The sequence below is a fragment of the Carcharodon carcharias genome, chromosome 8, assembly GCF_017639515.1.
Source record: "Carcharodon carcharias isolate sCarCar2 chromosome 8, sCarCar2.pri, whole genome shotgun sequence".
In the NCBI taxonomy this organism is placed as follows: Eukaryota; Metazoa; Chordata; class Chondrichthyes; order Lamniformes; family Lamnidae; genus Carcharodon; species Carcharodon carcharias.
Genome location: NC_054474.1, coordinates 161504990 through 161520591, shown reverse-complemented (window position 1 = coordinate 161520591; position 15602 = coordinate 161504990). Strand labels below are relative to the sequence as shown.

At 43.6% G+C, this 15602-nt stretch overlaps 1 protein-coding gene across 1 annotated transcript in view; it reads right to left on the bottom strand.

Annotated features, from left to right (window-relative positions):
- The window catches only part of stom (stomatin), a 53833-nt gene that overhangs the window by 13963 nt on the left and 24268 nt on the right, over positions 1-15602 (bottom strand). The window contains exons 4-5 of the mRNA XM_041193374.1: positions 1875-1957; positions 1584-1787 (exon numbers count right to left, since the gene is read on the bottom strand). Of these exons, the coding sequence (XP_041049308.1) occupies positions 1584-1787; positions 1875-1957 (287 nt within the window). The remainder of the gene's footprint in view (positions 1-1583; positions 1788-1874; positions 1958-15602) is intronic.

Sequence of the window (15602 nt, the reverse complement as noted above, 5' to 3'; positions counted from 1 at the left end):
GAGATGGTCATTGCTTGGCATTTGTGTGGCACGAATGTTTCTTGCCATTTGTCAGCCCAAGCCTGGATATTGTCCAGGTCTTGCTGCATTTGGATTGATAGATTTTGTTTGGGAACAAGTCTCAAGTGATCTGCAGCAAAGGTGGAGAAATGGGGTTGAAGCATGGATCAATCCATTGAATGGGACACTCCCATTCTTTACCATTTATCATGTTCACTACTTAATGGTTTGCTTCCTAAAACTTCAATTCCTCTCAGGGTTCTAACAATCATCATACTGCTGAGATACACAAGTCATTACATAGTGTCCTGTACTATTGGAACTGTTCACACATTAAGATGCACGTGGCTTTAGGCTTCCAGTCCTTACTATGAGTTAGTGTTCTAAACTCATGATGTCCTGTGAAAAAATATAGATTCTGTAAATTACATGAAGATAATATGTTTCTGGTGGGGGGTGGGATTGTGAAATGAAACGTAGGGTGGTAAGGTTAAATAGTGAAGCTTCACTTTAAAAAATTGGCTTGAAAACTTGGAAATAAATACAAATCCGACCAAATTCAATTTTCTAACCATGAAGTCAGCTATTTAAAGTCACAGATGTGTGCCGGCCACTCGCATGATAAACATTTACTTGTTCTGCATAACTGCACCTGCACTTTGGTATCATTCAGTAGTTGGAATTCACATAATAATCGAAGACTAAATGATTAACAGAAGGCTTTATTATGCATTTAAAAGACAATGTGAACAGGACTAAACCCTCTCCCTCTCTACCCCACTACCCACCACACCCCCCACCCCCCCCGCCCCCCAAAAAAGCACACAAATTAAACCAAACCTACAAAAACATACAAGAGGAGAACATGCAGATAGAATTAGATTAAATAAGGTGGGAAGGAAGCTTGAGTGGAACATAAATATTGGCGCAGGCCATATGGTTTGTACCTGTGCTACACTGTAAATTCTATGCAAAGAACAAAACTTGTTGGTCTTCCAGTGCAAAGAGCTGTCGATGATCAAGCATTGAAGACTAAAAACAAAAAAACTGCGGATGCTGGAAATCCAAAACAAAAACAGAATTACCTGGAAAAACTCAGCAGGTCTGGCAGCATCGGCGGAGAAGAAAAGAGTTGACGTTTCGAGTCCTCATGACCCTTCGACAGATCTGTTGAAGGGTCATGAGGACTCGAAACGTCAACTCTTTTCTTCTCCGCCGATGCTGCCAGACCCGCTGAGTTTTTCCAGGTAATTCAAGCATTGAAGACTGGCGTATTTCGAGGTCCAGGAATTTGTGCCAAGGGACACAATAAAGCATGAGACAGCCGCCACAAAGGAATAGGTGGTCCACCTTGTAAAACCCCTTGGGCTGCAAGTTTGACATCAAATGAATATTGTAATGAGGCACCTCAGAGTGCCACATATTGTATTGAAAGAAACTGATATGCTTTGCAGTTTCTGCAATGTTAAAGTGAGCAGTTATGTAATGCGCCTTTACAAAATCTTTTGAATAAAGTATTCAATTTTTGGGAACAAAAACGATTCAAAGTAAATGCATGAAATTGAAGGTCATCTGGCACTCACCTGCATGTTGTGTGCAATTTCCTCCCTGTCTGACAGAATCTGAGACAGATTCTTTGTTCCAAGTACGTTTCTTAATGTGGTCTGTGCCAAGAGGCGGGTAGCCGAGTCTGCATTTGTGATATTTGCAACAGCGAGTATTGCATTCTGAACGCGGTAATAAACGACTCCATCAACACTGACTGTCACAGAATCCTTGGTGAGAATCTAGAGAAAAAACAATCAAAAAGGTATTGGGGCAGATGGAGAATCCGTGACACAACAGCGTACCGGATGTGGTGCTATACATCTTACCTCTTGAGGTGGAATGTCAAATGAAATAGTCCTCATGTCCACTTTAACAAAGGAGTCAGTACAGGGCAAGACGAAGAACAGCCCTACAGTTAAAAGAAGAGGAAAGAGAAAATCTATTAGAATAGTTTTGGAAACAAGCAGTTGCACATTTTACAAAACACGATTTACATGGTGCAGCCACAAGAGCATAAATTACACTGTACTAGCACTATATATCCAGTTTCACTGTAATTAGCATAGAAGTGTTGAAATTGTTTTATGGATGTTGACATTTTGAGGTTAAAAATATTTTATTCCGATACAATGCACACTGGTTATGGTAACCACATGTCGTTACAAGAAAAGTGCGCAACTTAAATGTTTGCATTTTTAGTTCTCAACTCTTCTGGAAGCTCGGAACATTCCCTTCTCCAACAGGACTCAACTATTTTTAAAACTATTAAGAATTTTCCCCTCCCCCAACACCCCGCACCAAATACAACCGAACAGCCTGAAATAGTAGTCACTTAATAGTTCTACAGAGTTTAATTAACGCAGCACAAGTCAACAGAAGACGACGACTCCGAGAGCTGGTGCTGCCCCACTGGAAAAGATCTTGGGATGTCAAACTTTTTGTCCTGGATGAAACACTCAAATGAAACGACTTTTACAACTGTGGAGCTTAACTGACAACTTTTGAAGTTACAAAAGCACAAATACTGACTGTTCTCCTTGGAACAAAAGAGACTGAGGGGAGATTTGATAAAGGTGCACTGGATTAAGTCAGGTTTAGATAAGGTAGAGAAAGAAAAGCTATACATCCATTAGCCGACCGTACAAGGACCTGAGAACATAGACTTAAAGTTTTGGGCAAGCAATACCAGGAGGAATGAGGGGAGGATTTTTATTTGCAAATGCAGCGAGTGATAATGACCCGCAACTCCCTGCCCAAGGGAGTGGTGAAACGGAGATGATCAATGACTTGCTCAAAATAAATGCATTTTGAAACCTACATATTGTGAAATGTAATTTTAGCTTTACAGGAATAAACAGCCAAGTCAGAATAGAACCCTTAGAACTCTCCACATTAGGGATTGGAAAATCACTTTTGGTCAGTGTTTGTGCAAAAAGCTTGATTATGAAAGCTGCTAAAAATAAAAGTAAATACCTTCAGTGCTGTGTAAGCTGGGTGTGACAGAGGGCTTTCCAGCATTGCTGTACGGTTTCTGACGAGAATATATTCCCAACTCTCGCCCAAAATGTTGAGAAAATTTGGAAACCCAGGCATCAGCCGATAACTGAGCAAAGAAGGCTGCCTGCCAGCACCCAGCTTAGGTCATGGGATACGGAATCATACCGTTTGCATCATGAACTTTTCTAAAGGGAATCCACCCACCTACACAGGATCTAAGCTAATTAGGGTACATTCATCAAGTGCAACGAGCTTAGCCTATTCGTGTCATAACAAGCATCTGGGATCAGAAAATTATCTAATTGCTTCTGTTTTTCCTACGTGTATTTTTCATCCTCAGTCCCAGTGCGTTAGGCCAACTATTATGCATCTCCCTTCTGCCTTCTGCCTCAGTGCTAACTCAGGGCTAACTGACGATAGGTCTAAAAAAGATGTGTATTCTATACGGGTACTGCAGGCCAGATTTTAAGCCCATTATACAGCCATTAGCTTCCGTTTCATTAAAGAGACAAGGGTCTGCCCGCCCTGCGTCCCTTTCCTTACCTCTATACTTGCTTAAAACCAGTTAGATCGCCAATTTTAGTGGAGGGGTTGCGGAGCTTTGAGACATGATAATTCAGGACAACATTAACAAGTCACTTGGACCAATCTAGACTAATTAAGGAAAACCAGCATAGATTTGTCAAAGGCCGAGATCACGTTTGACTAACTTGATCTGAGTTTTTTTGATGAGGGTAATGCGATCGATGTTGTGTGCAGGGGCTTCCCAAAGACATTTGATAAAACGCCACGTAAACCAGTTTGTCAACAAACTTGAAGCATTAAAAGGAACAATGAGGGCCTCGATTTGGAAATTGGCCGAATGACTGGAAACAAAAGTGGTGGCGAGCAGCTGCTCTTCAGACTGGAGTGAGGGGGTTCCCCAGGAGTCGGCGCGAGGACAACGGCTTTCCTCGATTTTTATGAATGGCCCGACTCGGACATACAGGGCATCGTTTCAAAATCTGCAGACAACATGAAACTTGGAAGTGGAAGCTGTGGCAGGACTTTTTTTTTAAGCTTTTCACAGGATGTGGAACCAAGCAAGGCTGGGATTTGTTGCCCAACTCTAACTGTCCTTCAACAGAGGCCTGAGAGGCCATTTCAGAGGGCAGTTAAGAGGGTGGGTCTGGAATCACATGTAGGCCAGGCCAGATAAGGGTGGCAGATTTCCTTCCCTAAAGGGCAGTGGTGAACCAGGCAGGATCGATGATGGTTTCGTGGTCACCGTTACTGAGACTAGCTTTACATTCCAGATTTTGGAACTGGTCCCTTTTTTAAAATTCATTTTATGGGATGTGGGCATCACGAGCTAGGCCAGCATTTATTGCCCATCCCTAATTGCCCCTTGAGAAGGTGGTGGTAAGCTGCCTTCTTGAACCGCTGCAGTCCATGTGGTGCAGGTACAACCACAGTGCTGTTAGGGAGGGAGTTCCAGGACTTTGACCCAGTGTCAATGAAGGAACAGACGATATATTTCCAAGTCAGGATGATGAGTGGCTTGGAGGGGAACTTCCAGGTGGTGATGTTCCCATGTGTCTGCTGCCCTTGTCCTTCTAGTGGTTGTGGGTTTGGAAGGTGGTGTCTAAGGAGCCGTGATGAATTCCTACACACTGATGCCACTGTGCGTTGGTGGTGGAGGGAATGAGTGTTTGTGGATGGGGTGCCGATCAAGGGGGCTGCTTTGTCCTGGACAGTGTCAAGCTTCTTGAGTATTGTGGGAGCTGCACTCATCCAGGTAAGTGGAGAGTATTCCATCACACTCCTGACTTGTACCTTGTAGATGGTGGACAGGCTTTGGGGAGTCAGAAGGTGAGTTACTCGCTGCAGGATTCATAGCTTTTGACCTGCTTTTGTAGCCACAGTATTTATATGGCTAGTCCAGTTCAGTTACTGGTCAATGGTAACCCCAGGATGTTGATAGTGGGGGATTCAGTAATGGTAATGCCATTGTATGTCAAGGAGCGATGGTTAGATTCTCTCTTGTTGAAGATAGTCATTGCCTGGCACTTGTGTGGTGCGAATGTTACTTGCCAATTGTCAGCCTAAGCCTGGATATTGTCCAGGTCTTGCTGCATTTGGACATGGACTGCTTCAGTATCTGAGGAGTCGCGAATGGTGCTGAACATTGTGCAATCTTCAGCGAACATCCCCACTTCTGACCTTCTGATGGAAGGAAGGTCATTGATGAAGCAGCTGAAGATGGTTGGGCCTAGGACACTACCCTGATGAGCTCCTGCAGTGATGTCCTGGAGCTGAGATGATCGACCTCCAATACCACAACCTTTGTGCTAGGTTTGACTCCAACCAGCGGAGAGTTTTCTTCACTAACTCCAGTCTTGCTAGGGCTCCTTGATGTCACATTTAGTCAAATGCTGCCTTGATGTGAAGAGCAGTCACTTTCACCTCACCTCTAGAGTTCAACTCTAAAGTGGGTGCATTTAGAGATCTGGGGGTATATGAGCACAAAGCGGTGAAGGTGACAGGACAGGTTGAGAAAGTGGGTGAAAAGGCATACAGGGTCCTGGGTTTTATAAATAGACTCAGAGTACAAAATTACAGTGAACCTTTACAAAACATCGGAGCCGCTTCAGTCATGGCTTTGAATAAAGGGAATTGGATAAGTACCTGAAGGAAAAAGGTTGCAGGACCAAGCGGTAAGGGCAGGGGAATGGGATCAGCTAAATTGTTCTCGCAGAGAGCTGGCATGGACTCTATGGGCTGAATGGCTTCCTTCTGTCCTCTAACAATCCTATAATCCTAACAGCCAATGGCCAATTGGAGGGCCAGCAGGCACAGTCCCACAGTGGCAGGAAGAGACCCTCAACTGGTACATATGGGCCCTGGGTGGGAGGGCATTCCTTTACCTCCTCCACCGTTGGTAGAATGCCACAGTGGCAAGAAGGTGCCAAGCACTCCACAGGCCCTGCCTTCCCTCAGCGCTTTAAGGGCACCACCCCCACTCCCCTGGAGGGCTGTAAAATTCAACCCTTCAGGTGCATCCAATTCAGGAACGAAATTCCAGCCAAGAAAAGTGATAAATTCTGGTTTGTATTTAGTGTGTAATGTACCTTTAATAGTAATATTTGTTAAGAAAGATCATATGACCTGTTGTAGCCAATAGGAGAGTAGCGTGGGCTACCCCTGCAGTCAGTGCAGAGATGGAGCATGCAGTTGAAAGCACACGTGTAGCTGCTGATGAGTACATTGTAAATAACCTTAATGTTTCCACCCAAAAAGTATTTGCAGATCAACTCTATCATCAATAGTACCATCCTGGCCACTCTTACAACAAACTGGCGACGAGGATAAAACAGGATTGAACAGAAGAAATTAAGTTAGAAAGAACTCGGCACTGTACCTCGCCCAGCGATTGTAAGTAGCAAGCTCCGTTAGAATTGAAGAAGTTATCCCCTCTCAAAATGACACAATTTGGGAAAGTTGATCCTTTTGACCAGCCACAGGCGATTGGTCTCAAGCGAACGAGATTTCGGGGGGAAGGGAAGAGGTGAGTGATCCTCTTGAATGCTTGTGGGGGGGGGCAAAACCTACAGTCTGATCCAAAGTTTGATGGCACCCAGCGCCCAGATTCCAAGAATTTCAATGAAGTGGTGGCCCTCGTGAAAGGTCTCTTTCAACCCAAGCTCTCAGTCACAATGCTGAGGTTCAGGTTCAATTCGCGAAATAGAGTGCCGGGTGAGACAATTGCATGTTACGTGGCAAACCTGGGACATTGTGAGTTAGATACGACTCTAAACGACATGCCCTGAGATTGTTTAGTGTGTGGTGTGAATGAGGACACATTCAGAAAAGATTATTGTCCGGAGTGAATCTGGATTTCAAGAAGGCGCTGGAGATAGCGCTGGGCATGGAAAGCGCAGCAAGAGATTCAAAAGCAATACAGAGTGCGCAAAATGGGGCCATCCTCCACATCGGGGTTGGGGGGGGGGGGATCTCAGCCGAAAAGGGTGCAAAAAAGGTGAGACTCTGCCGAGAAGTGGGAAACAGTACCCACTAGCTGACAATAAGAAAAATAACTTCACAGCGAAATCAAAGGATAATTTTAATAGAGGTGGAAACAGCCAGTCTTTTAGCGATCGGCAGTTTAAAAAAAAAAAATCGAATGCCACTATTGTCACAGAAATGGATATACGATGAGGCAGCGCAAGGAAAGATTCAATTAGGTTTGTAAACAAAAGAAGAAGCCCAATAAAATCTACTATGTGGAAGAACCTGAAACAACATGTACAGACATTTACTCATTGTTTAATCTGAAAGTTGGAAAGACAGAATCAATATTTGTCACAGTGAAAGTAAATGGCAAAGAATGAAAGTAGACATGGGAGCTTCCACTACATAAATTGGAGAACATATCTTCAGATATTTGAATAGTGGTGAATGTCAATTAAGTTTAGAAGAAACAACTGCCAGGCTACAGGCTAAACACATATACGGGTGAAGACATTCAAGTAAGAGGCATAAGCAGAGTAACTGTCAATTATGAAAGCCAATCGGCAGAGCTACCCTTGATGATGGTAGCAACAAGGGACCAAGCCTCCTGGGGTGAAATTGGTTAAAGGAGATTAAGTTAGAATGGGCTGAAATTTTCCAGTTGAGAGCAAGTGGGCTACCAGAGCCAGTTAGAAAATACGCCACTATCTTCAAGGCGGAACTATGGAAAATCCAAGGTCTGCAGGCCAAGATTCATGTGGATCCGGGAGCAAATCCTCGCTTCATGAAGGCAAGACAGGTACCATACACCCTGCGAGAAAAAGTCGACACTAGAATTGAAAAAACTAGAGATAGACAGACAGATTATAACTGGACATTATACAACCCGTGCAGTTCTCAGAATGGGCAGCATCCGTGGTGTCCGTCCTTAAATCTGACCAAAGTGTCTGAATTTGTGGGGGCTACAAACTGACAGTTAATAAAGCAGCTAAGCTAGACAGGCACCCCATTCCAAAAATCAAAGATCTGTTCGCCAAGCTGGCAGGAGAGACAACGTACACAAAGCTTGACATGAGTAATGCTTATCAACAACTAGAATTGGATAATGCCTCCCAGAAATTTATCACAATCAATACCCACAAAGGGTTGTACCAATATACACGATTGCACATCGGTGGCTGCTCAGCTTGTGCCATCTTTCAGAGAACAATGGAAAGTTTACTGCAGGGACTGCCCCAGGTTGTGGTCAATTTAGATGATGTATTGATGACAGGATTCACTGAAAAAGAGTATCTGGTAAGCTTTGAAGTCTTAAAACGTTTCTTGCAAGCTGGAGTGCATTTAAAAAAAAAGAGAAGTGCACGTTCCAAATGAGGAAGGTAACCTATGTGGATTCACAGGGCCTCCAGCCAGTTGAGGAGAAAGTAAGAGCCATAAGAGAGCCACCTGTGCCAAAGAAAACCTCAGAGCTCAAATCATTCCTAGGAATGATTAACTATTATGGGCAGTTCTTACCCAATTTGCCTACAGTGCCGGCCCCCTTGCATTCTCTTCTCAAAAAGAACCAACGTTGTTATTGGGAGGTGCCCCAAAAAGCTTTCATAAAGGTGAAACAACATTTGCACTCATCCAATCTATTAGTGCATTATAACCAGACGAAAGAATTGGTGCTGACATGTGACACATCTCCCCACAGAGTGGGAGCAGTGCTCTCTCAGCAGCATGGAATGGCCAATAGGTTACTTACCAAGAACGCTCACCACAGCAGAAAAGGGAAACTTGCAGATAGATAAAGACGGCCTGTCCATCATGTTTAGTGTCGGGAAATTTCACCAGTATGTACACGGCTGATATTTTACAATCGCTTCAGACCACAAACCATTGCTAGGATTGTTTAGAGAGGACAAGACTATACCACTCATAGTCTCAGCAAGAATACTGTGATGGGCTTTAAATCTGGCAGCGTACAGATACACTTTCGTACATAGTCCTGGCAATCAAATCGCTAACGCCGTTGCCCCTAGTTGGTTGCCTTTACAAGAAATTGATGAGCATGTCCCAGTTCCACAGGAACTTGTTTTACTGTTACATTTCTTAGATTCCTCGCTTATATGTGCTGAACAGATCAGAGACTGGACAAATTGGGACCCAGTCCTAGCTCAGGTACAGGAACAAGTGCTGCATGATTAGTCACGGGAATCCGTATCTGACAAAATGAAACCGTACTTCAACAGAAAACATGAAATAAGCAGCCAGGATGGCATCTTTTTGTGGGGACCACCCGTGATAGTTCCTCCAAAGGGATGGGAGCCACTTTTAATTGAACTACACAGTGCCCATCCAGGAATTTCCCGAATGAAGACCATGGCATACAGCTATCTATGGCGGCCTGAGGTGGATGGTGAAATAGAGAGTTTAGTAAAACACTGTGTGCAATGTCAACAACTGTAAAAGTTGCCAGTGACAGCTCCACTACACCCATGGGAGTGGCCAGGGAGACCCTGGGTGCAGTTACATATTGACTACGTTGGACCTTTCCTGGGAATGATGTTTCTGCTCATTTTCGATGCCCATTCCAAACGGTTGGATGTATATGAAGTGAAGTCTTTGGGCACTACAACTGAGAAACTAGGTCAGACTTCTCCAATTCAAGGACTACCAGAAGTGGTCGTTTCTGATAACCGCACGGCATTTACAATTGTTGAGGTTTAACAGTTTATCAGCCTCAACGGTATCGCTCAAGTAAAAACTGCACAGTACCATCCTTCCTCAAAGGGAATGGCCGAAAAGGTGGTTCAAACATTCAAGACAGGCATGAAAAAGCTAACTGGCGATTCCTTGGCAACCAAGCTAGCACACTTTCTTTTTCATTATAGGACCATCCCTCATACAACACCAGGTGTCACACCTGCGGAGTTATTGTTGAAACGCCGTCTCAAGACGAGATGGAGTTTAATAATCCTGAATTTAGAGGGGAAGGTGGAAAGGGGTCAGGGAAGTCAGAAAACCAGGCATGACTGGAAATTTACCTTGGGAGAGCAGGTGTATGTGAAGAACTTTGGGGAAGGACCAAAATTGTTACCGGATGAAATAAGTGCAGTGACTGGATCTCTATCTTACCACGTGAAAGGCTGGATCATCTGTAAACATGTGAACCATTTAAGGGAGAGAGACAAATCACCAAGATTTGGTTCCACCAGCGATCATGACCGGGTCTGCATTTCCTTTTGAGGATACTCGACCTAGGTCTGACATGTCTGATGTTCTTGTAAGAGTTGAGGATACAGAACTGCAGGTGCCTATCCCAAAGCACCTGATGTTCAGGCAACTCCAGAAAAGGAGGTTCCTGACAAAGAATCTGAAGTTGTGGAGCTGCGACATTCCAGGAAACCACCTGAAAGGCTGAGGTTATAAATTTGTTACCCAGTGTAAATAAAATGTTGTTTTGAAAAGGTGTGTACTTGTAAGTGTGATATATATAGCTGAGTTAAAGGGGGAGGAATGTAGTAATTACGGTTTTATTTAGTGTGTAATGTATCTTTAAGAATAATACTTGGAAGATCACATGATCTGTAATGAACAGTAAGAGTGGAGCACAGGCTACCTCAGCAGTCAGGGTAGAGTTAGCATTGCAGTTGAAAGCACACGTGCAGTTGCTGCTGAGTATATAATGAACAAAGCTTAATGTTTCTGCCCAAGAAGTGTCTGCAGATCAACTCCACTATTAGTACAACTCGTCCACCCTTACAACAAAGAGAAATTCATGGAGATCATAACAGAGGAGACTACAACCTTTCCCAGACCTGGTCCCCTCCATCACTTTATGGCAACAAGAAGTCAAAAATAAAAACAGATAGAAGACATATAATCTCTATCTAATCCACGAGGAGTACTTAGCATTCAATGACTTAAAACTTCCTATATATCAGTTAATGAAACTCTCACATTGTTGAATGGTCCAGGCCAAATATGCAGTCATGGAAATTCACCACTGTTAAAATGTTGTGATCACATTCATTCCCTACCCAAGAATCTCCTCAGCTGTTCTGCAGCTCTACTGTCTTGGCAGATCTTTCGGAGATGTCCCTGCTCTCTCTGGCTCCACCCCACATTCCAAACTGGAGCCACAATAGGGCCCTACTGAATACTTGGAGGGTAATAGCGGAAACGCTTGTTCAACTTTCAAGCTGCAGATCAGCAGATACATCGAGTGCTGTTCTTACAACAGAATCGGAGAAGCATCAGATTCAGCATTTCAGAAATTAGCTGACATGCCTGTCCTGTCGACGACCCTGGTTAAATCTGTACTGGCCATGTACCTCTCCCTGGCTCAAGTATCGGTGATGCTGCTCTGGGCCCAAACACAAAATTCAGCTCTCAGTTTTGCTCACCCTTCACTCCATTCCCTTCATGGTTCATTTTCAGACCTCAGGACCGGTGCCTGCCCTCCCCATCTCAGGCCCTGCTCATTCTCACTGCCTTTGATCCCAAAGCCTCCTAGCTCCAGACTTCAATCACATTTCCCACTCAGCTGCACGTGACTCACCGAATCTCGGATGCCAGAACTTGCCAAGAGTCACGACTGCTGACACACCACAACAACTGGAAGTCCAGTTGGCTTGAGGTGTACGGTTTCTGCTCTGGTTCCAGTGATCTCTCTCAGGTGAGGCTCCAAAACCCAGATTTGATTAACAAAAATGAAGACGAACATAAATTAGGAGGAGTAGGCCACTCGGCCCCTCGAGCCTGTTCCGCCATTCAATAGGATCATGGCTGCTCGGAATATAACCTCAGCTCCACATTCCCAACTACCCTCAATAATCTTGTCTGGAATGGTTGGGGTGAATTGTGTGGACGCATTTAAGGTGAACATACAAATTAGAAACCTGCTCCACCATCCGATACGATCGTGGCTGATCTGTTTGTAACGTCAACTCTACCTTCCCACCCACGCTCGATAACCTTTTACCCCCCTTGTAAATCAAGAATCTATCCAGCTCTGCCTTAAAAATATTCAAAGATTCTGCTTCCACTGCCTTTTGATGAAGAGAGTTCCAAAGACTCATGACCCTCAGAAAAAATTTCTCCGCATCCCTGCCTTAATCAGGTGACCCCTTATTTTTAAACAGTGACCCTTAGTTCTAGATTCTCCCACAAAAGTAAACATCCTCTCCACATCCACCCTGTCAATACCCCTTAGCATCTTAAAGGTTTCAATCAAGTCACCTCTTACTCTTCTTAATTCCAGTGGATACAAACTTAATCTGTCCAACCTTTCCTTATAGGACAACCTGCCCATTCCTGGTGTTAATCTAGTAAACCTTCTCTGAACTGCTTCTAATGCATTTACATCTTTAAATAAGGAAGAGACCAGTATTGTACACAAAACTCCAGATGTGGTCTCACCAAAGCCCTGTACAACTGAAGCACAACCTCCTTACTTTTGTAATCAATTCCCCCCGCAATAAACAATCACATTCTATTAGCTTTCCTAATTACTAGCTGTACCTGTATACTAACCTTTTGTGATTCATGCACTAGGACACTCAGGTCCCTCCAGGGCTCTCCAATCTCTCTCTATTTAGATAATATGCTTCTTTTTTATTCTTCCTGCCAAAATAAACAATTTCACATTTGGCCACATTATACTCCATTTGCCAGATCTTTTTTTGCCCACTCACTTAACCTAACTATGTTATTTTGTAACCTCCTTATGTCCTCTTTACAATTTACTTTCCTACCTATCTCTGTGTTGTCAGTATATTTAGCAACCATTCCTTCGGTCCCTTTATCCAAGTCATTTATATAAGTTGTAAAAAGTTGAGGCCCCAGCACTGATCCCTGTGGCACACCACTCATCATATCCTGCCAACCAGAAAAAGACCTACTCTCTGTTTCCTATTAGCCAGCCAATCTTCTATCAATGCCAATACGTTACCCTCTACACCATGAACTTTTATTTTCCACAATAACCTTTGATGTGGCACCTTATCAAATACCTTCTGGAAATCTAAATACATCACATCCACTGGTTCTCCTTTATCCACAGCACAAGTGACTCCTTCAAGGAACTCCAATAAATGGGTTAAACATGATTTCCCTTGCACAAAACGATTTTATGATTATCTCTTGATCTTACTGAATGGCAGAACAGGCTCGAGGGGCTGAGTGGCCTACTCCTGCTCCTGATTCATACGTTTGTAAAATGTTCTCAATCTATTTTTGGCTGTTCCTGCATACAACCAGATGACCTCTTCTAGGATATAATTTTTCTCCCCCCTTACTATGTGCCCAAGCATCTAATTGAATAGACAGGAGCGGAGAAAGGGTGGAGAAAGAGACACAGCTAAAATCATTTTTACTTCATGAGCACCCAATGCCATACCTCGTTTTAAATTCTTTTGATGTCATATGAAGGCAATAATAAGACGACACATTCCAACAATCTTGTCTCATCTAACTCTCAATGCTAACATAAACCATGAACCTTCTGCTGAATTACAAAGGAGATAAGAGTACAAAGAGAGTTTAGAATTTTCACCTAAACACAGCAGCTGAATTGCCAATGATTGAGGCAGAGTAATCCATTCCTCTATGTACAAAACAAGAAGGTACGCAGCTCGTTGTCAGCAAAAGATTTTTGGGAGACTAAAAGGGGGAAATGATGAATATTTTAGCACTAAATAAATGCAATCTAACAAACAAGCACTCAAACCATATTTGGCTTAAAGCATAAACAATCAAATGTTGTCTATCCAAACATCTCTCAAAAGCACAAATTTACAGGGGAAGGAAAAAAGGGAGTAAAGAAATTGTGCCACTCCTGGAAACTGCATCGAATGGTACCCAAAACCCTCAACGGGTTTTTCTTCAAGCTGCTGAATATTTACCAACAGCTTCGTTTTTATTCTCAAGTGAAGTTAGGCTTTCAGAATTAAGCAACCCTGCTCATGCCAATAAGCACAGCTTATGCAAGAATGAGCGCATGGCACAGGTTGGCAAACAGATGATTGGCTAAACAAGGTCAAATCAGCACTGCCTGTCACCATGTCTGCCTGTCACCATGACTGCCTGTTAACTGTTGAGAATGGGCTTTTAGATCTGCAGCCGACTAGAAGGATCAACCTGCTACAGCAAGATAATATTTCTCCCTTCCTCTCTCAGGGTCAAGCCCACCCAACCCAAAACAAAAAAAAAGGAGCGTGGGAATTGGAAAATCCAGACCAATAATCACACTGCACACTGTTAGCTTGGTTGTCCAAATGCATAGGAGCATTAACACTCCAGTGCAAAAGTGGTCGTCTGGTAAAAAGAAGACAACACACTCGTGTGTGATACACACGATAGTCCAGGTACACGTGGTTCTGCAATGGTCAAGGTTTGTGTTTTTTCTTAAACCCTACTCCAAAACTTCAGGTTCGCTTATTTGGTTACAAGCCTGACCTTGTCTGCTGGCTGCATAACATCACACAGCAAGCGGCAGCAGTGCACACCCTGGTTAAAAATAACTGCAACAGCTGGTGCTAAACCATCCCTGACAGTCCACAGAAAGAAAAACAAGAAGCTTTAGCGATCTAGTGTCCGTGCACTGAAAACTCCCTCAAACAAGCAGAGGGGGGAACTTTTTTGCCCAAAGAGAGTGGCAAGAATATGGAACTGCCTACCACTGAGAGCAGCTGAAGCGAACAATATAGAGGCGCTTAAAGGGAAGCTAGACAGTCATCTGAGGGAGAAGGAACTGCAGTCTTGTGATGGTAGATTTAGATGAGGAAAATGGGAGGAGGCTCGAGGGGAGCATAAATACCAGCAACAACTGGTCAGACCAAATGGCCTGTTTCCAAACCCTATATCATTTGTAATAAAGTCCATGGGAAGGTCCCACAAGACAATTTGCAAACGTTTCGGGGACTTTATTTAAGATCTATGCCCTAATGGATTGCAGCATCACTCACAGGGCGTCAAAGTGAATCAGAATTCGGTTTGCAACATGACCAGCTGCCATAGCAAGTAATGGAAAATTTCCCCTCCCACACAAAATGTTTTATCTGACCAGGGATAATAGTGCTTGCAATAATCTGCCCCAGATCTGTACTTCACACAACCTCCAGAGTCAAACGCACACAAGTGGGACTTCCAGCACAGATTCTCCGAATACAACAATCAGGGGGAAAATTACCAGCTTTCAAAATAAGAAGGAGCAGCTGCCGGCAGCTGCCACAATCGGCTTTCTCGAAGGGATGCAGTGGGGTGTGGGGCGAATGATCCACTTCGGAAATATACAAAAATTGACACAAACGCCAGGTTTTATTTTGATGATGATACCAGCTTGCACACAATGTCAGTCTTTGTTTTTAAGACCACTCAAAGGAGTTCGGAACAGTTTTCACAATTCGTCAACCTGGTATCAGCACAGAAGTCAGGTATAATGCGGTTAGAATCAACTGGAGGTTATTTCTGGTCTCTCAGTCCTGACCACTGATAAGTGCCGTTTCCTGCCTTACTGTGAAAATTTGCACTAACCACACAAATCAGCCCCCGAGCTAGGCTGAGAACTTCATATCAGTTTT